Source organism: Aythya ferina, assembly GCF_964211825.1.
Source record: "Aythya ferina genome assembly, chromosome: 1".
In the NCBI taxonomy this organism is placed as follows: Eukaryota; Metazoa; Chordata; class Aves; order Anseriformes; family Anatidae; genus Aythya; species Aythya ferina.
In genome coordinates, this window is record NC_140296.1 from 128448595 (window position 1) to 128473049 (window position 24455).

The following is a 24455-nucleotide window of genomic DNA, read 5'->3' on the forward strand; positions in this document are numbered from 1 at the left end:
TGACTTCTGAGTATGGGTAAGAATAGAAACACATGCTTGCAGTTTGACCAAAGAGTTTGCATGTATATGTGTGTGAGTGTGCGTGTGGGAGACAGACAGAGGATGGGGGAAAAGAGAAAGAGAGAGAGGAGTGGATGGACTTAGAGTGCAAACACAGAGACATTCCTGCAATAAAATACTTGTCTTCCGAGAATCACAGTCCGGAAGAGATGGTTATGATTTTTAACAAAAGAATTCTCTAAAATGTTCCCTGGTGCTAATACCATTCTTAATAACAAGAAAAGATTTTACCAGGAAGAGGAATGAAACCATCTATTGAATTAAAAAAAAAAAAAAAAAAAAGAAAAAGAAAAAGAAAAAAAAAATAGGGACATGATGGGATTTTTAGAGCACACAAGGGAAAAAAAAATATCTTTATGACAATTTTGTCATTTTCAAAAAAATACCTCATTCTCTGAAACTGCCCAGCTAGGCAAGGTTATTATAAATGGTACGTAGTGAAAGAAGAGTGTGGCAATAAAGGGGTTAATCTGCAGAGCACAGAGCCATCTGGCTGAGCTGGTTTGTTATAATCGAGCAGATTATGTTCACGGGACTCAGAGTTTAAGGCTCCTCTCCCATAGAGCAACTCTGCACAACCCAAGCAGACCAACTTTGTGACTTTGAATGAACATATTTACATCCACCTTTCTCTTCATGTCGACTTTTCTGGAAACATTCACACGGATGCCATGGTTACTCCTACCACGGTAAGGGAAATTTGACGTTTTCTAATAGGGTCCTAAGAGGGCGGGGAGGGGAGGGGGGGGAGAGGATTTCTTTAAAGAAGTATAATGGGGGGGGAGGGGGGGGGGTCTTGTAAACAGTAGATCTGTCCTAAACGTTGTTGCTTTTACCGTTGTGCTTGCTCCTTCCCCCACCCCTACTTGCCCTATAGCTTGCTCTAGTCCTGAGGTTCCTCTCTCCTCCTGCTTCGCACTCGTTGTTCAAGTCCCTGGCAAGAAAACAGAAGAAGAAAAATATGAGGTGCTAAAGGAATCTGATATAAGAGGAAAAAGCAAAGGAGACTCTAGGTTTTATTCTAAAAGGGAAACCAGAAACTTCAGATATAACAAAAGGGACTGAAAATCTTGAGCAGGGATTGCAAGAACCAGCTTCAGCATAAATAGCATGCTTGCCCTCAGGGAAAGTTACAGCCTATGACAGGTAAAGTGAAAATTTCCAATTTCTAGACCTTGCCTGTCTCAGGTAACTAACTTCACTGGAGCTTTTTTTTTTTTTTTTTTTTTTTTTTGTGTGTGTGTGTGTGTGTATGTGTGTATGTGCCAGACGGTAGGAAGTCCATGACTTTTTAATCAATCTCCATTCTCCTCAAACCCAAGCATTAAATTCTCTGGTAGGAGCTGGAGATCAAGGGATTCCCTGCACATCTGTATCTAGGTGAAAAAGATACACTCACTTTGTGCTAGGACAGCAGAGAAACTATTCTTACGCTGCAATTTCAAGTGTTTGGTAAGTGCCTTCTAGGAATGCAGCACACGACTAATAAACACAGACGCACATATAGAGAGCAAAATAGAAAGCTGTTTCTCATCTAAACAGCTGAAATGCAGCTTAAAGCATCAGTTACTGTTGAGTCCTTATGGAGACACCATACTGCTATTAGCCAAGAGGGGAAAAAGTCCTTGAATGGTTTAGATAGTTTTCTGATCAGTTCTTAATCCTTCATTAAAATAAACGGGAAAGCTCTGTGTTGGTCCTATCTCTTGAGCTATAAATATGCAGCATCTGGAGAGATGGATATTTTGGATTGAATAGGGCTGCTATGCACACATTCTCTCATTCCTATATTGCAAAACCAGTTATTTAGAGATGAGAGTGTGTGTGCGTGTTTTTTTTTTCCCCCTTTTTAAATAGACAGAGATGTGCGCTATATTGTCCAGTCAATTGTTATGAGCTACAAGCTTTCAAAAAGCACTCTTTTCTCTTAGGCTTGTGTGATTTGTTGCATGAGGAGTGCAAATGGTATGTAAAGTTTGCCTTTACATTGTGCCTTCAGGAAAATACTCAGACAAATAGGAAATATATTCTCAGGTACTGAAATACCTCATCTGTGTAAGTGTGTCTTTAGAGGAAAAGTACAAGAAACACCTATAAATAAAATGTCAGAAAAACAAAACTCTAGTTAAAAAAATAAAATCTTACTCTGTGGCAAGACAGACAAAAGCAGTAGAGAATGAAAGAGAGTTCGGCACAATTCCAACTGCTTGTAGTAAAAAGACTGCTTTCAGATACACGTGTCAGCATCAGGAGCTGTGTGTGTGAACATGGTAGGGGGAGGAAAACTATACAATTACAGGTGGAGGGCCCTCAATATGGGGAGAAGAGGATGTACCAGAAAGGCTAGGATGGAAGTGCTTTGTGTAGGAGGGTGCTATATTTTGATGTATGCAATATATTTAGGGTTTGGATTTTTTTTTTCTTCCCAGGAAAAAAAAAAAGAGGGGATTGATTTGTAGGTGGACACAAGTTCAGACTGAAAGTGTTACATGTTGAAAACAAACTGCAATATATTGTATTGTGTACTGGAGTAATAAGAGCAGGTGAGCCATGCAAAGGTGGTAATCATAAAAGGAAAACTACTTCAGGTCAGCTGGAAAACAAGTATCTTCGTGGGTGGAGGAGCTCAGAAGGGGAAGTAACACTTCAGAGGGATGGGAAAAGGTGCAGGCTGGAGGCTGGGTGAGGATATGAAAGGGACATACAAGGATGGTGGGGTCTGCAAGGGGGAGGTAGGGTAGGCAGTGGGAATGGAGAGAGAAAGGTGAAGGTATGGGGCACAGAGGACGTTTGGAGGGGGTAGAAAAATGTGAACTATTGTATATTTGGAGAGAGTCATGGAAAATGCATCGAAAATGATCAGCTACATGAAGCTTGTGGGAGGGTCTAAAGGAGACACCTTTGACTGTCAAGAAATACATATGAGGGTGTATTTGGAAGGCATGTATTTGGAGCATGAAAGGGAAGACTTGTGTGGAGATGGAAACACATGCCAAGAAGAGAAATAGAGAGGACAAAAAGAGCAGGATGGAATGAGGGTGTGGTGATAGAAAAAGGATATAGAGAGCCATAAAAGTGTGTGAGGAGGGAAGAGCTGAAAAAAATTTCAGAGGAGGCTGGAAACCTGCTGTAGTGTTGTAAATAGTTGGTGCCTGGCTATGAGGAAGAAGCAGAACACAGAGAAAAGCTGTGTGAAGGTGCTGTGAGGAGATGCAAGATAATGGAAATTATGGGGCAGGATGAATAGTGGCAGGAATATAAAGATATGGCAGGTCTCAAGTAGCATGAGAACAGGGAAAGAAGGATGGATATAGGAGGCATGAAAATGAAATTAAAAGCAGACGTTTGTGCAAAGGTATCTGGACAAAAGGTGGTTTAAAGCAGGTATAGGATGAGAGCACAGGGTGAGAGGAAATTTAGTTTTGTATTGCTTTGAAGACAAAGAAAGTCCTTGTCCAAAGATACAGGAGTGACTTAGACATCATCAATATAGGATGCCTCTTATTTGCAGTTGGGATATTATAGTGGAAGAACGATCAAAACATATCAGCAGAAACACCTGAGGAAAGTAAGGAATAATGTGGGGAGAACACATACACAGATAAAAAGGGGTGATTTCCTATTAAGAGAAATGTAACAAATGTGCTCATAACTCTGGTAGGTACTGGCTAAGTGAAGCAGTAAGAGGAAATAACACAAATGTGTGAGCAGAGACATGACTAAAGATATAAAGGGGTGGGAGGGGAAGGAATGGGAGGGATAACTACCTGCAGGGTTTTATAGGCCACATGTACTAAGGTTAAAAGATAAGTGTGAAGTGTGTGGGGAGGTGAGTGGAGCTGGGAGCTGTAGGGCATGAAGTGGGAGTAAATGAAAATGGCAGTTCATGTTACAAGGAGTGAGAAACATCATAGGTTGACAAACGAATGTGTGTAAGCAAGGAAGGTACGTGCTGGTTTGCATCTGCTTGTAAGGGCTGTGAAAGGGAAGGTGAAAGAAGTGAAAATCTGTTTCTGACAAGAGAGAGTTGTGCACACAGCATGCTCAAAGTAAATGAAGGAAGAACAGGTAATGATTGCAGAGCTAAACATGGAACCTGGGAAACTGAAAACAGGTTATGGGGGAGGGAACAGTGATGAAGAGTGGGAAAAAGTTAATGATGGTATAGGCCATTTGTGTTTATCTGCATCTTAGTTTGAATGGGACTGTGTAAGAGCGCAGGAGGCTATACATGCACGCATGGCAGCACAAGAGCAGGTTGGAAGTTAAGCACAAGGGGAGAGCAAGTAGAAGGCACAGATAAATACATTTAGTGAACGATGATAGGTGCATGGATAAATGAGATGCTGGTTTTGTGTGTAAACAGGGCAATAGACAGATGTGTTCAGTGACTGTTGTGCTTGCATGACTGGCAGAGTTCCAGAGGAAGACGTGATGAGAACGATCCATCCAGTCTGCATAAGGAAGCTGTGCATGAGGTTCATGTAAGAGTACTGGTTTCTTGTAAGGGATATTCATCTGAGTGGAAGGAACAAACATGCACCCTGGAAGCTGCAGTGATGTGTACAAGAGTTACGGGAGACAAACAGGAGAATTACGTGTCCATTGCAAATGTGGCACAACTCTCTGTGTTGAAATAGGTTGTATAAGGTGCGCAACAGAGGTGAGTTTTGTGAGTTTAGAGAAGCAATGTTTGCGTTGTGAGGGAGGGAAGGCAAAGATGACTAACTAGGAGAATGGTTTAGTGCGTGGGTAGCAATAGGACTGAACGTGTACTATATATGCTTGCCTTCTGTATGAAGTGTGCAAAAGGCAGACTCTCCTTTAGAGATTTTGCAGGCTTTTTCTAAAGAATTACTGAATAGTCCTGAGCAAATCCCAGGATGTCTGAAATATTCCATCATCTTCATTTGGAGACATAATGATGTACGTTATTTTTGTGCCTCAGAGCATTAATGTACCGCTGCTGGCACAAAATGACAGAGACATTCCTTTAGGACCAGTTAACAGGGCTACTTGGTAGTTAAACAGGCCAGTGGATGAACGTCGGCTGGGTTGAAGAACGCATGGGGAGCACAGATGTCAGACAAAAGAAACATGAAAGTACTAGCTTTCTCCATGGCTTGAAGCAGTACTGGAGTAATGTGTAGCTGGCTGAAAGTTGTAAACAGGATACATTTTGGGTGTGAGAGAGAAATACTAAAGATGTCTTTCCTTTCAAAACAATCATATAGATTGACAACATCTGTTCTCAAATTGTCCATTTTGCCTAGAGCTTTTTGGGCACTGTCATGGACAGGCTAGGAACATACTAATTTCCATCTATAGCTGAACAGGAGGTTGGAACTAATCCTGCCAGTTTTGCACTGGGCCAAGATAGTCCAAGCACACAGCACCACTGGGCTGGAAGGTTGAAACCTTTGGGACCAGACCTTATATAGCGTCAGTCACATGAAAAAAATAAAAATAAAAATAAAAATAAATAGGCATGTGAATACTTACCTAACAGCCATGGGCCCTGTTGGGAACCAGTTGTCTGACTTTACATGTAGATTTTCCACTGCAGAGTCCTGCTGTAGCTCAACAGCTGAATAATTTGTCGAGGCAGTGGCTGGACCTGGTCCTTTCCTCCCTGCCTGGTGGTGGTGAGCTTCTCACCAGGTCAGGTCATGTGCAGCTGGCACAATGAAGCCATTTTCTATGAGGGAGAGATGTGTGACTGCAGCCAGTGGCCATGGCTACCAAGGTTCAGCAGTGCTGAAATCATAGACTACAGCCCACTCAGCCACTGCCACCAATGAAGCCCAGGGTAAAGCCCCGGCCTTCCACCACATGTTTCCTCCTCACTTAACCACTGAGAAAATGAAAAGCAAATGATGGCATCAACCTGCCAGATGGATGGGAAAAAGGAAAGGGATTGATGGGTAAAATGAGTGCCGGGTTGTCACAGGAAGGGGTTCAAAGCATGAGTGGCTGAGCTGTGTTCAAATGTGAGGAACGTGGAGTATTTGTGTCCTCCTGAACTCTTTTGTACTCATGCAAGAGCCAGTGAAATCTGCCTGCAACGGTTGGAACATCTGGGTGTCCCCGCAGATGTCTGCTAGTTCTGGGCTATGTGTGTGTCTCCCCATGGGGAGAGTGACTAGGAGCAGACAGTGGAAAAAAATGTGTGGGTAGGGATGACAGAGGTAGATGGCAGCTGTTTCTGTGTGGGAGACAGCCATCTCTGTACATCTGTTGGTGGGGGATGTAGGGATCAGTCTCTTTCAGAGGGGACAGATGGGAAGTGCATGTGAAGAGAGAAGTGGTAAGGGTGGATATGAAGTAGTTTCAAGGTTGTGAAACAAGTGTTGGAGGGAATATGCAGAACTATTTTCCTGATTGTATCACAATTCCTAAGTTTGTAAGGTAGAGGACTTCTACAGAAAGCCTCAAGGAAGACTGTGCTTCCTTGGGAATAAAATAAAGAAAGAAAGAAAGAAAATCCAATTCAGCTAAGAGTCTTCTTCACATGGTACAAACCTCTTACTGTGTGAGCAAGATCAGCATGGTGGCCCTAAAGCCCCTGTCTTCTTAAGACAGAAAGCATCTGGAAAGATCAGAACAAGACCATATGGTTCTCCATCTCATCTTTCTCAATCTCTCTGTTCCCCACCTCTTCACACACAGACAGAGGTGTTTCTGAGTCTGACTTCTAAGTTTGTGTTTGAAATTTCCCTCTGTGGAAATATGCGATGATGAAGATGTGTGCAGATGAAGACAGTGCTGTGTTAGATCAGGTTAGAGAAGCAATCTATTGGTTGCATTTCAATGCACTTGACAAGGGTGGCATTTAGTTCCACATTCACATCAAGCAGTATCAGAAAACCAGAGTGTATGACTCATTAACACTCTGTCTATACTTTTGAGGGAGTAACCACCCGCCTAACCATGTAAATATAAAGATTGCATAGAACAGGCTCCATTTGTGTTATCTGTTACAAGCCTGTACTAGAGATGGTGAAAATGTTCTTGGAGGATTGCATCCTACTGGGTGTGATTTACAGCACTCCTCCAACATTTTCTGTGCTTCAGCTGCATGTGTTCCCCATTGTGGAACACTAACAATAAATGTGCTGTTTCCCAGTTCCTTTCTCATACCTTCCAGCACTAAACTCTTTTGTTTTGGGTTTGTCTCTACTATAGATATTGAATGTTATATCTTACTATGGCTGTGTTAACATGTAAGACGCTGTTAATCTCACTAACCGAGAAACATATTTCTTCACCTGCATTTGCCAGAAGTCAGTATCGTTAGAGCTGACTGACATTGAACCAAAGGGTTACAGAAGGGAGATTACATTGTACTATACATGAATGTTTAAAGGCTTGTCTATACTCAGAAGTGAATTCAGGTTGTGAGTGTGAAATTTAAACCCAACAGCTGCTTCTGAATAACTCTGTGGTTAGACAAGTTCTAAGATAGCATCCTCTCCTGTGGCCTCTGCCACAGCCAGGAGGTGAACAAGCACACTTGCAAGACGAAAACAACTTTTGTTCTCTTAAGAGATGGGATTTGGGCAGTATTTGGTTTCTGTTCAAAACCAAGACCAGATGTTATGACTTTCAGCTATAAAAGACAGATCTCATAAATCCACTGTAAACATTTAACCAGTTTTCCCAGTATGCTCTCTTTGAGGTAAACTTGTAGTACCACTAGATGCTGCGATGTGTGATGGGCTTGGTTTCGGAAATACTGTGATAATGATAAAAACCATACCTTAGGGGAATCAAAGAGCCACTGTATAGTCATCTGAGCCAAAAAACAAAACAAAACAAAACAAAAACTTAGATGCAAAGGCTACAGTGAAAATATTTAAGAACATGGAAACGTGTCTGTGTATGTCCTCTCTCTACCATTCCCCACAGTTCCCTACCTATTCATATCATGTAAGTAGTGTACACAAAACCAACTGCATTGTAGCAGCATAAAAAAAAGTTCAGTGACACCATCTTAGCAAAAGGGAAACTTTGCACTGGATTAGGTAACAAAAATATGGACATTAAGAGGGAAATGAGAATTCATATGCTGGGATTTTTCCTGGGTTTGTACATTCAAAAGTTAGAAAAGATCTATTTGGTTCATTGTTTTGAGCTCCTATGATAAGTTTACTAATTTCTCAAACAATACATACAATTACAGTCTACATGACTGACTTCTCCAAATAGATGATGCAGATAACTCCACAACCTTATAAATCTTCATGTAAGGATAGTTTTTCTTTGTTATTTATTGATTCTTGCATGTTTTCCCACTTAGATCCCCCAATATCTTCAGCAAGTTTTCTCTTTTATTTTTTTTTTTAATACTGTTTAACAAATAAACTCCTCAAATACTTGACACAGGTGGTCCTTCTTTGTTTAATCCCATTCTTTGGTTTACAGAGTGCATATGATTCATTTCTTCCCCTCCTTCCTTCCTTCCTTCCTTCCTTCCTTCCTTCCTTCCTTCCTTCCTTCCTTCCTTCCTTCCTTCCTTCCTTCCTTCCTTCCTTCCTTCCTTCCTTCCTTCCTTCCTTCCTTCCTCTCTTCCTCTCTTCCTCTCTTCCTCTCTTCCTCTCTTCCTCTCTTCCTCTCTCTTCCTCTCTCTTCCTCTCTCTTCCTCTCTCTTCCTCTCTCTTCCTCTCTTCCTTTTCTTAAATACACCTGTTTCAGATTTCTGGTTTTCTTTAATTTTATCCACTACCACATTGGCTCTGGTGAGGCCGGACCTCAAGTACTGTGTTCGGTTTTGGGACCCTCACTACAAGAAGGACATCAAGGTGCTCAAGAGAGTCCAGGGAAGAGCAACAAAGCTGGTGAGGGGTCTGGAGAACAAGTCTTACGAGGAGCGGCTGAGGGAGCTGGGATTGTTCAGCCTGGAGAAAAGGAGGCTCAGGGGCGACCTTATCGTTCTCTATAGGTACATTAAAGGAGGCTGTAGCGTGGTGGGGGTTGGTCTATTTTCCCATGTGCCTGGTGACAGGACGAGGGGGAATGGGCTAAAGTTACACCAGGGGAGTTTTAGGTTGGATACTAGGAAAAACTTCTTTACTGAAAGGGTTGTTAGGCATTGGAATGGGCTGTGGTTGAGTCACCATCCCTGGAGGTCTTTAAAAGACGTTTAGATGTTGAGCTTAGTGATATGGTTTAGTGGAGGACTTGTTAGTGTTAGGTCAGAGGTTGGACAAGGTGATCTTGGGGGTCTCTTCCAACCTAGATGATTTTGTGTGATTCTGTGATTCTGTGGTAACACTAGAATGTCCAGGACTAAAGGTGATATTCAAAAATCAGATCTCTTTCATGTCTGTCTGCACACACCACTATGCATGTGTATGCTTTCTGTAATTATATTTTGCACTCTTCAGTTCTTTCTTCTCTGTTCTACTACAAAATAACCCCTCTGTAATTAGTCCAGCACTAATTTATTGTTTAAATCAAACTAATTTTTGATATCACAAATTTCCAACTTCTTCCCTAAAATCTAATATAGGTGCTTTGAACTGATTTTCCCTAGACTTATTATCCTGGGCTTTTCACTTCTAAGTCTCTTATTTTCTGCCCATTTTTCTAGCCGCTTTCTATCCCTCTATGTAACTTTTTTTTTTTTTTAATTTTCCTTATCTTCTCCATCCTTTCTACTAATTTGCAGTACATTCCTTCTCCACTGTACTACTTCTTGTCAGCTTTACCCCTTAATATGTTCAGAATGCTCAGTGAAACAACTGAAGAGAGTGATACCTCAGCCTTGATAATTTTCATTTTCCAATATCCTGCTTTATGGCTTACATCCAATTTTCAGGTCAGGTGTATTTTGCAGAGTTGATATAAGACACTTATAAACAGAATATATGTATGTGCAGGGTATGCAAATGGAAGAGGAAGGCTCAATATGTGACTTCACTGTGAAAACACTGCATCCTATTCCTTCATACTCCTCTTACTGGCCTTCCTAGCACTCTGCCCTCCTTTTATGTCACGTAGGACTGCTGCTACAATAGTTCATTCTTGCATTGGCCAACTCATTGCCTCACGTGGAATTTCAAGCACAAATACAGGCTGGGCAGAGAATGGATTGAAAGCAGCCCTGATGAGAAGGACTTGAGGGTTGTGGTTGATGAGAAGCTTGACATGAGCCTGCAATCTGCACCTGCGGCCCAGAAAGCCAGCTGTATCCTGGGCTGTATCAAAAGAAGTGTGGCCAGGAGGTTAAGGGAAGTGATTGCTCCCCTCTACTCTGTTCTCATGGAATACTGTGTTCAGCTCTGGGGTACTCAGCTCAAGAAAGGCACGGAAGTATTAGAATGAGTCCAGAGGAGGGCCACAAAGATGATCAAGGGGCTGAAGCACCCATCTGTTGCGAGGACATTTGTTGTCGACGGAAGGAAGACACAGACGCTCAATATGAGTGATCAGTGAACTTCGATTTATTGGATAGCTCAGTCGTCTTTTATCTAATTCAATATAATTAGCTCATACATATTGCAAAAGCTAAGCTCATGATTGGTTAGTGCATTTCTCTATTTTATCAGCTAGTTTCCCACCGAAATAACACAGTTAGTACTTTCCCAGACCACCAACAGATATCATGTCCTTGTACCTGAAACCTCCCTGAAACCTCCCAGATTTTACGTACTTTCTCAGACTCATATGAGCTGCGTTCGATACTTTGTTAGCTCGCGACCTCCTAGTTGCTCAACATTCACATGACCTACTTCACTTAACCATTCCTCCACACCCATCCTATAAACATGAGAGAGTTGAGTTTGTTCTACCTGGAGGAAGGCTCCAGGGAGACCTTATAATGGCCCTCCAATACCTAAAGAAGGCCTACATGAAAGCTAAGGAGGGGCTCTTTATCGTGGAGTGTAGTGCTAGGACAAGGAGTAATGGCTTTAAACTGAAAGAGGGCAGATTTAGATTAGATATTACAAAGAATTTTTTACTCAAAGGGTGGTGAGGCACAGGAACAGGTGGCCCAGAGAATCTGTGGATGTCCTATTCCTTGAAATGTTCAAGGCCAGGTTGGATGGGGCAACCTGGTCTAGTGAAAGGTATCCCTGCCTATGTCAGGGAGGTGGTATTAGATGATGTTTAAGTTCCTCTCCAACCCAAACCATTCTATAATTCTATGATTCTGTGAAATTTATTATAAAGTTCTGCCCACTTTTCTGACAGGAAGTCAGGCATCTTGTCATCATGTTAGTGCGCAGAGTAACTTTTTCTCCACCTCAGCTCTGCCATTCACAAAAGCAGTATCTGTTCAGAGACCAGGCTTCGTCATGTTACTTCCACCACTAACCACCCCCATGTATCCCATGTACTTGCCCTCTACTTTCAATTTACTCTTAAGCACCAAAACCTTCTTTTGTAACAGAGCGGTAACAGCTGACTTGTGCTAACAGAAGTGAGAGCCCTCAAGACTGTGTACAAAATAAACTATTTTTTCAAAAACTTATGGAAAAGAAATTTTTATCTTACAAACAATGAGTGTTATTAAAGCATATCCTTTTCACATGGACTACCCAGCAGCTTCTTCATGCATAAACAAAGACCAAAGCATCTGTAGTTAAAAGGTCTTGGTATTTGTACAAACAAGAACTATCAGATTTTTGAACCTAATGGTCCTAAGGTCCAGAAGGCTGGATTTTCAAAAACAGAGTTGATATTTCTTTCTTTGAAGTGAGCAGAATTTTTAATGTTGATAGTAATAGAAGCATAATTAATACAAACTATGAGGATCTCGAAGTCCCACAAGTTATAACTCTCTTAAATATTCATGGTCATGTAAATAAGAATGTGAGTACTTAAACTTTACAAGTCTGTGTCTTAAAAAAAGAGACCCATTCTGCTCAGGCACAGCAATATGTGGTACTAGTGGTACCACATTTCCCAGTTCTTTTGCATGATATCTTCATGTAAAGAAACATACATACATGAAGAAGGCTTTGTGTGCCAGTGCTCAACCACATGCTTTGGCCCTGCTTTATTTATCAGTATAGGTCCCACCTGAAAGTAAACCCTGGAAAGACTGTGTACTGGTAGATTTTGTCTGATTCTGTGTAATAAGTGTGATTTGCAACAGTCAATCTAACTCTGTGATACTCTTTGAGAGAGACAGCAAATATCTTACCATATCAAAACATATTTAAGAATCATTCTCTTATAAAGTCTGTCTTCTGGGATATACATTTTCTGTATTCAAACTGTCTTTTTAAGTTTGAGACAAATGATAATGTTTAAGCTTTATGTTGAAAGAGCAACAATTACAGGCTTCTTTAGAAGTAAAACTATCTAAATATTACTAGAATATGTTTGTTTATTTTTGTTTGTTTATTTTCTGTTTTTAAACAAACAAACAAACAAAATCTTCATAAATTCAAATCTTGCCCTCAGAAGCTAAAGCTGTTTTTCACATCTGTTAGGACAGGGAGCAGTCTCCTTCAGAAGATTTTGCATTTTGGATAAACATATGTGTTTTTAAAGTCCAGTGTAATATTCTAATTTTTCTCATTTATTTTCTGTCTTTCTTCTATGAGGATTATCATTTCCTGTTCAATTTTTTGTTCCATTTGAAATGGTAGCAGATAAATTTCAGAGTTTGATGTCATTTGAACCATCCTTAAGCAAATCTGTTTGGTTTAGTTTCTCTTTGGTTAGTTCATTTCTTTACCTTAATCTTTCTCATTGTCTCAGGCTCAGATTGTGCCTTTACTGACTCAGTTTTGATGACACAGTTTTGACAACAGCATCTCAAATGAATGCATTTATTTCTGTTTACAATAGCATTGTAGAAGCAGGACTCCACAAATGAGCAAATGCTGAAATGCCACTGATTGCAGGTCAAATTCTGACCTCAGGTGCTGACAATCCTATTAAAATTAGCAAGTTTCTAACAAAACCTTAAATTTGATTTTTGATGTTTATTTTTTAAAACTACCAATGAACATGCAAAGCATTTTAGTATGCTGAATCATGGAAATCAGAGAGGGAAGGAGAATATGTCCATATTAGACAACTGGTATAGTTGACTGAAAAAAATGTAGCAAAACTATTTCTTTGCTGGAATTTGCCAGTTTCTCAGAAACAAATAATTCCCCAGATACTGTTCAGTTTCATTTCAGTCCCCTTGAACACCGAAGTTTAAAAACCTGTCAGGTTTCCCCCTTGGACAAAAAAAATATCTTTTTGTTGGTTTGTTGACCCATCTATGGTCTGCTAGATACACCAGCCATCCACAGCCCAGGAAACTGGTACTTACAGACACAGGGAAAAAGTAAGTGAAACCAATTGATCTTGAGCATCCCAGGGCATGATATAAACTGTCCCCTTACAGAGAACACTGAAAGCTGCTGGAGTTGGAAGGTCACATGTGAATCCCTCAGAACTGGAGAATTAGAAACAACAAAATCTATCTCCTAATGCAGTCTAATATATCCTACTATGTTTTGTGGTCCAAAAATCCAAACCAGCCAGGTGACATACTCTTTAAAGCTCTGTTATGTTTGATTTTCCATTCAAGTAACTGGGCTTCCATCATTCCACTAAAAAACTACTACCATCACCTATCCAACTTTAGCGTCATTCATTCCAACAGTACTGAGTCTTTTTCTACATAAAAGTTATTAGCAACAGTACAGTTCTGGGTAGTTGTAGGATGGCCTATCACAGGATAATTTTAGAGTCAAGCTTTGTTTTCAATTTTATTTTGCCATTAGTTAACTTCCTGTGACCATTTTTTTTTTTTAACGATGGTGTTATTCAAGAAAGAAGAAAAAATAGAGTATCACTGCTGAAAATAGTAAGTATTTTAAGAAATAAAGTGTTATTGGAAGACAGCTCTTTTTCAAGAGAAAGGCTTAGTGGCATCTCTGATGCATGCCTGATGCATGCATCAACTAATGTATATATCAACTGCAGCCTGGACAGAGATCCCCAAAGTAACATTATACAAACTTGCATGCCTGCACAATGAAGCACCATGCTATGGAATACCTTCCTGATCCTCCAATCGATTAGCAAAACTGCACTTATATAACTAGACTTATTTCTGCCTGAATGGCATTGCAAATCTTTCCAGAAACATGTTCCCCAAAGGCACTCTGTAGATTCCTCAAAAACTTGATTTATAAGGCTTGTGTTAAGGCACTCGCATGTGTAAAGAAGCTCAGAAGCTCAGGTGGAACAGAAGAGAAAGCACTTTCTGAGCCAGCATCTTCTGACATCTAAATTGTAGGCACAGTGCTTTGCCATCTAGAAGACAGCTATCTGCTCTGTCATGTCCACACAAACACTGAGGTTCCTCTCAGGTATTCAAACTGTTTGATGGGGCACTAGAAAAGACTAACTAAGCCACAGCCTTATTCTGGTGTCCTCTGGACAATGTGCTCTTTCAGAATGGATGGAGGCAGGAATCTAAAAATACAGTGCCAAAAGAAAGGTACAAACAGCTTCTTGCTATTTAATATGTTCAAGTCCATAAAATTTATTATTGTAATTTTAATTCATAAATGGATTCCTAGAGACTTATTTATTCTAATTGCTTTTTAAATTTTCTCCAGATTACCTGACATTTTATGGTAACAGGAGAAAATTTACAGATTGCAAAGTAGCATCCAATATATTTTTTTAGTTACCTGGCAGATTTCCATTGACGGATTTCAAGCTTTTTGTTACTGTTGTTGTTGGTTTGTTTGTTTGTTACCTTTTCCCATCTATCAGCTTCTATCATCCCTCTGTTAATTTTTATTTATTTAATTATTTGAATAGTCGGTGGCTGTCTCTGGAGATAACTAGTTTAACAGATGTCTAATTCTGACCCCACTTAGATGGGAGAAGACCAATGAAGCCCCAGGGAGTTAGTTCATTCTGTGTCAATGAAAAATTAGAGTCAAGCCCTGAGAACTCAACACAGAAACTATTGCAAATAGCCAGGGCGATGAGGGTTGTTGACTCTGCACAAGATCTTATTTCAATGTAGAAACAGTTTTCCGAATCTGGACTAGCAAATTTTCATCTGAAGTTCTGCTCTGACTTGTCTACTACTATGTGGCATTAAATGTTATCTGCCATTAGCCTGATGCCACTTCTGTTTGTTGGTTTTGTTTACTCTTTCTGAAAGTATATATTGACATAATGACTCCATCTCTTTCCATGTTTTCATCCATTAATTTCATTCAGATGGATTATCTCAGGCAAAACTTGGAAAACAAAACCCAGAGTATACCTTTTGACTATGGCAAAAAATCATAGGTGCCACCACTATATTTCACAGGTAAAGAATAAATGACATGAAAAGAAGCTCAAAGATCCTTCTAAAAGTCATGAAATGTTTTAGCAATTTCCTTTTTTCCTTTCTTGTTCATACTGAAAAGGAGCAGATGGGAAGAGAAGTAAACTCTGCCATCTGGAAAGATCAAAAGATTAGTATTAAAAGGGGCAAGTGTCAAGTTTGTTCAGCACCAGCCCATCTTTGCCAGTTCTCAGAACTGGCATTCATCCATTCTCAGAAACTGAAAAGAAATCAGTTTGAAGTTTTACCTCTGGTACCAAAGGAAATTCTCTGCCTTGGTCTTTCCTACACTATATTTAACATGGCATTCTGGCTTCCTGTTAAATTCTATTAGCTCTGTCATAACCTTTTTATATAATACTAGTTAGAATTTATTTATGGATAATTCAGGCCTTGTTCTTACAGCAATTTGAAATGGAGATATAGCACCTGTAAATCTTCTTTTGAGCGTAAAATCAGCAGACAAAAATCCCTTCATAGTTCTCATTTGGCTCTGGATGGTGTGTGATCTACTCTGCTTTCAATATTAGAAATTACTTACACATTATATATATTGTAAGTATTACACACATATTTGTACATGTGTATATTTATGTGTGTATTGACTGCACATATAACAACACTGCAGATCTCACTACCTTTACCTACGCAGATTTTCTCTTTGATTTTTGCATGATAATTTTAAGAATTTTTAATGTTTTTGGTTTTAATCTTATAGTTACTTAAACAGGTATTCTTGTTTTAAACTCTCCATTGAATGACATTTTAGCAAGTAATATTCCCTTCACATACTAATAAGACCGGTAATACAGACCCCCCAAAATATAACTTCCCCTCTAAATAAACAGCCTTTGGTAACCTTGGATCATGGATCTGAGCTTGTGAATTCCATGTGAAGGAAGGAAGGAAAGAAGGGAGGGAGGGAGGGAGGGAGGGAGGGAGGGAACAATCTAGTCATTCTTACCTTAAATTTAGGGACAAACTTGCAATAAAACACCATCTGTCATATAGCACTCCTAGATGTCTCTTTAAATGCTTTCCCATCATTGCAAGCTTCATTTTAACTTTCACACAGAAGCACAATTTCTATCAGAAATTTTTTAATGTGGATTCAATGTGATGTTCCAGCTAATATATATAAAAAGCTTTTCAACAGCTCCAACCAATAATTCTTTTAATTTTCAGCCATGCAGAATGCATACACACTGAGTTTCTTGATAAATATCATCAGGCCTGTTTTGCCATATTTTTTTTGCAGAACCATTCTTTACAAAATTTCTTAGTTGCAAAACATTTCTTTACATTTTTTTTTCTGATTTTTCTGATACTTTTTCCATATATAATGCAATCTTCTATACTGATTTTACAAGTTGACTCTGATTGCCTTTTGTCTATTTTTGCTTGTAGTCCTCAATTTTCTCCTGTGTCTTTATGTTTTGATGGGTTTTTGGTTTGGTAAACCAGGCAGTCAGCTGTGGCCTTCTTTTGCTTTTCCTAAAAAACATTCAATTTTTTTGTTTGTTTGTTTGTTTCTAGTCTGCAGCCTAGCAATTTTTCATTTGTTGTTGTTTGTTGTTGTTTGCTTGTTTTGTTTTGCTTCATAAATATATATGAGGAGTTTATAACATTTTTTTTTTCACTGAACAGATAGGGTCCAAAAGATCCCTTGAAATTGCTCGTTTGATTGAAGAAGTTTTAAACACGTTGTATTAAAAAAAAAAAAAAAAGAGTTTTTTCTCCTTTTTTATTCTTGCTATGACGTTGACACTTTCAAAACTCTCCTTCATTCTTTATCAGTCTGGTAACTGCTTTGCTGTTCCTCTTAAGGCCATTAAGGTCCTCTAACCAAGTCCCCAAGACATAAAAGGTATAATTATTGCTGCTCATATTCTTCTTCAGTAGCATTCCTTAGCTTGTGAAAAAATAAATAAATAAAAAAAAATAAATCTTGCTTGAATCTCTGCTGCTTGACATCAGGAAAGGTTACGCTATTTGGGGACTTCTACTTCTGTTTCCTTACTCACCTTCTTTCTGTTCTTGGGACTCTTTTTTTCTTGCTACAGTACTTTGTGTGTTGATGGTAGTTAGGCAGAACTCGGAGTGAGGAAGGAATTCAGTGAAAAGGGACCTCTATTTTCTTCTCAGAACTCAGAATGAGGAAGGAATTCAGTGAAAAGGGACCTCTACTTTCTTCTTTCAGAAAGACAGAAATTGTACCTAGCTTTTATTGGTTAAAACCAGTACTTTCTAAACTGTTTTAGAGGCACAGAAAAAGAATGGCTGCCTTGGAGTTCAGAACTACATCTCCAATAGTGCACCACATCGGCCTAGAGTCATGATTCACCATCAGTGATTAACATCACTGAGGGATGTTAATACAGCAGCTGTTGGAGATGTTATCCTTTGGGGGCTCAGTCCACAAGGAAGAACTGTGTCTGGGTATAAAATTGGTGAAATAGAATGCTGTACACAGAAAATAGCTATGTGATTTGTTACTGAGGTTAGGAAAATAAAGTAACTTCATTTTGTTAGGAAAATCAAAACTAAATATTTCATATGATACAAATCACATGGACTGAAATATCTATTGTTACTATTTAAGGTTTGATGGTGAAAATGAGAAAAAGTATCGCCAAATCATAAATATCTGATGGAGTATGTAATTTAATTGTACAGAACCATTGTTTTACATAAGCACAATAAGGAAATTTCATCCATTTCTATTTCTTGAATTACTGAAAACACCTGTCTACCAAAACTTAACCTTTAGTGCGTAGTTCTGAGACTGTTTTCTGAGACAATTAGATTTTAGAGAAGGAAGCTAAACCACACCACCTCACTGCAACACTGAGTGGCTGTATTGCTGCAGGTAGAATCTCTGCTGTATTTGCCTCTACTTGTGGAGAAGAGTCACTGAGATTTTCAAAACCAGAATCATAAACTCGTATCTTATGAATGTCACCTATGCTGTTTTATTTGGTGATGGGATGAAGTGGAAAGAGAAGATGGAAAATTCCTCCCTCTGACTGCTCTTGTACTGAAGAGTGCTGTAGGTGATACAAGCATCAGTAGTATCGCTACTGTGTCATTTTACCATATTAAGAAGAAGTGAAGCTAATCCGGTGATAAAAAAACTAATTGCTGATTTGCATTAGTATTTCCCTCCTTGTTGGCACTGCTAGAATTATTTTTCCCCTCCAACACATTAAGGTTCTTTTGTGCTTTTTCAAGAAATTCAGCTTGTTTCTGATAGATTTAACTATGTCTAAGAATGAATATAAAAAAAATACCTCTTTCACAATTACTTCTTTAGGGAATGGGTGTTTCTAATCATTATTTTTTTCTTTAGCTCACTTATAACTTCCTTTATTTCCTGGCAGAAACAAATTTTAAAGAGAGAAACTCCATAATTATAATCATGTTTTTTAGCAGATGGAATTCCTTCACATGCTCCCATCTTTATTAGATGCTTAGCCATTTTCATATTTCATTTATGTGCCTAATTTTATAGTTCTTATAAGAATGCAAGCAGGTAGAATGCATGCAGACACCTCCTTGTCTAGAAGGGGAAGAGGCTTGCTAGGTTTCAAATTTAGAGTCCCACTGTATTAGAGAAGTAGAAAATTTAATTATGTCTCACTACTAAATCCAATGCTGACAATGAAACAACCTTTGCAAAGTAATCCTAAACAATTGTAGGGAAAGACACCCCACAGGACACGTGTTATACTTCAGCTTTCCTCAATTAAATTATATTTAAATCTGTACTCTGAATATGTGAAACTGTTGTTATTCAATAGCTTGAAAGCCGGTAGAACTTCATGGCTCCTAACCAATTTTGATACTAGACTGAGCAAATGAGTATGTTATTTATGATACAAAACATGAATATTTCATCAAGCACTGTCTATATGTTGATTAAAGTGTTCTGTTTACTTGCCTTCCCACTTCATGAAAGTCTTTTAGTAACTCTGAGCCTTGCTGTCTTGCCTCCTCCTTTAGACAAATTTAGTATAATGGTTATGTCTTTGCTACAGAATTAACATAAGTTATCCACAGTCAAGGCTGTAATAGTTTTCCTTTAAACTTGTTCTTGGCAATATTTTGTTCTCATAGAGTAAACATTATTTTACATGCAAAAAGATAGCTGTATTGTAAAGCCTACAATGTGAATTTAAAGTGAGCTGTGGATTTACCAGCAAGTCCAACTGCATATAATCCAGTCCTGACATGAGTGTTTTATTTTGAGTTTAACAGAAACTATTTTCCAAGTAACAAAGACTAAACCAAAACAAGCGCCTCAATGTCAGCTCCATCAATGAAACCCAGTCTCTTATGAACTTGTGTCCTGTGCTTGTAGTCCTTCCGTGAGCATTCCCTTCCATGGTATTCCATTCTGCAATACCTCTGCTTCCTCTAGCTCTCCTGCTCTCACCTCCCTGTCCTTTAAACACCTACACAGCTTCTTATCTCTTTTCCTTTTCTCTGTCTACTAGCTTAGAAAGACACAGCATGTATTTTTGTTATTTGAGCTCTGTGTATGATAATAGAGGATAAGAAGCTACTGAACTTAAAACATTTTGTTCTTTATGAGAGAGATAATAACATGAGTGTCTTCTTCTGCCACTTATGAAACTTATAGGAACTTAATATTTTTAAAAATTATGTACCTCTTGCAGATTTGGTTAAAATAGACTTGCAGATTTAGAAATTACTGGTAGGGATTAGCAGACAATGTGATCATGCTTTTATTTTTATTTTTTTATTTTTTTTACTTAATGAAACAGTGTAAAAAGGCACAGGAGGAGTTACAAGGAAGAGCAATTCATATATTACTAAAGAGTATTTCTGTTCCACTGAATATTTTTATGTTTATTCTGTGATTACAGATATATATTTTAACAATGGTGATCAGTCCAGACTGCCTCTGAGGTGTGCACTTCTGGAAAAGCAACGATCGTTTCATTGTTATGCTTTCTGCTCCAAAATTGGCTCCAAATTATTTGCTCCAAAATAATTCAAAGATTGCTTTTCCTCTAGTTCAGAAACAGGGTCAATCTTTTCTCTTCTTTTTTTTTTTTTTTTTTTTTTTTGTGTGTGTGTGTGTTTGTTCATCTCTGTTTGTTGTTTTCTTTCTTTTAAATATATCACATACTGGAAGCACTTCATCATATTTAGACCAAGATTTTCAGTGCAGACAGCTCCGTTCATACTCTGTTCAGCTCCGTCTTATATACTGCATTTGTAAAACCACTGAAATCAAAGGTTTATAACAGTGCTGGGCATTTTTCTAAGTCCTGGTACTGAAAAATAACTCTATTTGTGCTAATATATCTGACTTTTTGATTACTACAATTATTTTAGAGATATTAGGAGACCCTGAGAGTTCATAAACATGCTGTTGGAGAAAACTGGGATCAAAGCTCTCAGGCTCTTTCCCTGGTAAAAAAGCAGGAACTTGCACTAGTCCACAGCCACAAGGTTGTAAATTCCTCTTCTCACACAGTTGTACAAGGGAGTGCATCTGAAAAATGCGATCCTTTCCTCTGGGTATGGGTATGTATTTTCTCCCAGTTGTATACATCCCAAATAAAAATGAAATACCTGAAAGAAAGCACATTGTATCATATATTATAGCGTGAGATCTTGCCATAAGACTTTATCTACCAAAGACCAGCTAAGTATCCCATAAAAGTGGATGAAAAGTTTGAACAAATGCTTTAAGGCATTGCATAATACAAATGCATAATCAATACATTGCTGAAGTTCTCTTCCATTGCTTAATTTTTATTGCTAAACACATTTCTAAAAATATGTTTGTTTGTTTTTGTTTTTGTTTTTACCTAATAGGCCCTTCTGTCATTCATTCATTTTTATTTTTTTTTCATTTTTGTTTCTTGTAACCTTTGGGGTAAGTTACTTTCTTTTCATTATTTTATTTTTTTTAAATTTGCTATATACTCAGATCTTGGGATATAAAATGACTCATCCACATGAACAGAAAACTTTCAAATAATTTCAGTTGGAATGAATCTTGTCTGTTATGTGTCAATTACAAAGATCTCTCTGTCCTCCATCTCTTAAAATCCATGCATCAATAGGCAAAAGGCAATTGGCAATCAACTGAGACATAAGAGATTTCCTGTGAAAATCAAGAAACACTTTTTACTGTAATGGTGACCAAGCACTGGAACAGGTTACCCAGAGACATTGTGGAGTCTCCCACCTTGGAAAAATTCAAAACCTGTCTGGACATGGTCCTAGGTGGCTCTGCTTGAGCAGAGGGCCTGGAGTGGGTGACCTCGAGAGGTATTATCCAACCTCAAACATTCTGTAATTCTGTGACTACAATTTTTGCTGACTCATTGACAGAATTGTCATTTTGACTTTAGCCAGCAGTACATGCTTGCAGCCCAGAAGACCAACTGCATCCTGGGCTGCATCAATAGAGAAGTGGCCAGTAGGTCGAGGGAGGTGATTGTCCACCCTGTCCTGCACTTGTGAGGCCCCACTCAGAGTACTGTGTCCAGGTGTGGGGCCCCCAACACAAGAAGGATGTGGGTCTTTTAGAATGGGTTCAGAGAAGGGCCATTAAGTTGACCATAGCGCTGGAGCACCTCTCCTACGAAGAAAGGCTGAGGGAGCTGGGGCTGTTTAGCCTAAATAAGAGAAGACCCTGGGGTGGCCTCGTTGCAGCTTTTCAATACTTACAGAAGGTTTACAAAAAAGATGGAGAGCAAATTTTTTGATCAGTCAGATAACAACAGGACAAGGGGGAATAGTTTTAAACTAAAAAAAAGGGAGTTTTAGATTAAAGGTTAGGAGGAAATTCTTTACTCAGAGGGTGGTGAAGCACTGGAACGGGTTACCCAGAGAGGCTGTGGATTCCCTGTCCCTGGAGGTGTTCAAGACCAGGTTGGATGAGGCCTTGGGCAACCTGATCTAGTGGGTGGCATCCCTGCCAATGGCAGTGGGGTTTGGAACTAGATAATTTTTAAAGTCCCTTCCCACACAAGACATTCTATGATTTTGGTTCTTAGATATAAAAATGTCATTTATATTGCCCTGTGTAATTTCAGGTGATAGGTGGTAATTTTAGAGGAATTTTTTACTTTGATTCCAGAAAGCTACTGTTGCACATTTGTAAAAATGAGTATCTGCATGGGTACTTCTTGAAAGTGGGGTGTCTGTAGGGTGGAATTGGGCAAACCCATTCCTTGAGTGAATGATGCATCTATTGGTGTAGTCTGACATTTGAACATTAGTTATGATGCCAACACAAGGAATAGGGTGAGTAGAGATGTCAATTCAGAGACACACCAAACAGGACACATGCCAGATCTGTTGCCCTTCTCCAAGAGGAGGGCCTGCCAATATCTGCGGATGCAGCAAGCAGGAGTCTTTGCTGGCAGTAGCTGGAAAGAGCAAAAGAAGAGGGAATTGAGGGCATAGGGTTGCCAAAACAGGCTCCAAAGAGTTTTGCTGTGACTCTGACCAAATGCTAACAAAAAAACTGTCCCGGAATGAGTTCCAACTCAAGAAGGCAATTATTAGTCAGTTATTTGGCATGCCTGTTTGAATAACAAATATACTTGGGTGGGTGCAGGGATATCATAATCCATTTGAAACCAGTTCTAAAAGGTCGATGCTCACATTTTACATAGAGCCAGTGATGGGCACATCCAGCACACTGATCCTACTTATGCTCTATTGTTCTAACAATTTAGCTATACTCTAGTCTCCTTACTAGTCTTCTAACAGAGTGAGTTTCAAATGAAAAGATAAATAAATATGGGAAATATACTGAATCTATTCCTTTTTAGGACTTGATCATTCATTTCTCCACATTTTAATTCTCCATTGATCCATTGAGATTTGGGCTATGTATGGGGGGTGTCAGGATTATCTGAATTTGTGCAAACACCCATGAAAAGTGTTGTTATGCATAGTTTGGCAGTTTGATGTAGGTAGTCTGCCAAAATGAGACAGGAGCCTTATCAGAAGGAGACAGGAAATTCTCAAGAAAATTTGGGAGTTGACTTTTGAGTTAGGAGTGTTGACAGGAACAGATCTGTCTGTCTGGCAATTATCAATTATTTCACTAACAGTCACAGAGAAAACCAAGGCGTCTTCAGATTTCAGCTGGGCAGGAAGTGTGCAAGATTTGTTTCTCCAGAGCCATTCTAGTTCTGCAGTTCTGTTCTGACTTAGATCCAAAAATGCAAGGGCTATATTTCCCTGCTTCAGAAATCTCATAGCAACATCTGTTGTTCACGAAAGATTTCTACCCAACTTGGTAAAAATTTCAAAAAATATCTGACATGATTGACACATTGTCAAACCAGAAAAAAAAATCAACTCTAGTCTACATTTAATCCAGATCCAAAACACTACGTAGGAAGTTATAAAGGTACTGCTGCAAGTTAGTGGACTATTTTCCCTCTCAGGAATCTGTGATTTCTTGTTCTTGTTCTTGTTCTTGTTCTTGTTCTTGTTCTTGTTCTTGTTCTTGTTCTTGTTCTTGTTCTTGTTCTTTCTCTTTCTCTTTCTCTTTCTCTTTCTCTTTCTCTTTCTCTTTCTCTTTCTCTTTCTCTCTTTCTCTTTCTCTTTCTTTCTTCTTCTTCTTCTTCCTCTTCTTCTTCTTTTTTTTTTTTTCTTCTTCTTTTTCTCTTTCTCTTTCTCCCTCTCTCTCTCTCTCTCTCTTTCTCGTCCATTCATCACCTATCTCTGTCAGACAACTAATTAAGTAAATAACTGTAAATAACTGTATTTGTGAGGATTCTTACATTTTTGTGTTAGTATCTTATATGATTGCTTCAGCAGCTGACAATACATTTTGGCTGTGGTAGGAATACGTTAAGATAAAAGGTGAATGACGTTTTTTCCTGAAGTGGAAAAGTTACTTGATTTTCTGCTAAATTATTCTGTCCCTATCAGCAGATTCAGTTATTTCCACAGACTTGGCTCATAAATATTGGATGTCTGCCTAGCTGGGAAATTACATTTCCATTTTCAACACCTGCTATGTGCTAGACTTCTAGTTGAGGGCTAGCTAGTTTTCTTCAAGGATTGGATACTTACAGAT

General features: G+C 38.9%; 1 protein-coding gene and 1 long non-coding RNA gene across 2 annotated transcripts in view; one reads left to right on the forward strand and one right to left on the reverse strand.

The window, feature by feature from the left end:
- Positions 1-364: 364 nt before the first annotated feature.
- The window catches only part of NTF3 (neurotrophin 3), a 59323-nt gene continuing 35232 nt past the window's right edge, over positions 365-24455 (forward strand). The window contains exon 1 of the mRNA XM_084508811.1: positions 365-749. Coding sequence (XP_084364937.1) covers positions 732-749 — 18 coding nt within the window. The 5' untranslated portion in view covers positions 365-731. The remainder of the gene's footprint in view (positions 750-24455) is intronic.
- Positions 20114-24455, reverse strand: part of LOC311431381 — a 70161-nt gene continuing 65819 nt past the window's right edge. Inside the window, exon 6 of the long non-coding RNA XR_014689383.1 lies at positions 20114-20974. This is a non-coding gene — a long non-coding RNA (uncharacterized lncRNA). The remainder of the gene's footprint in view (positions 20975-24455) is intronic.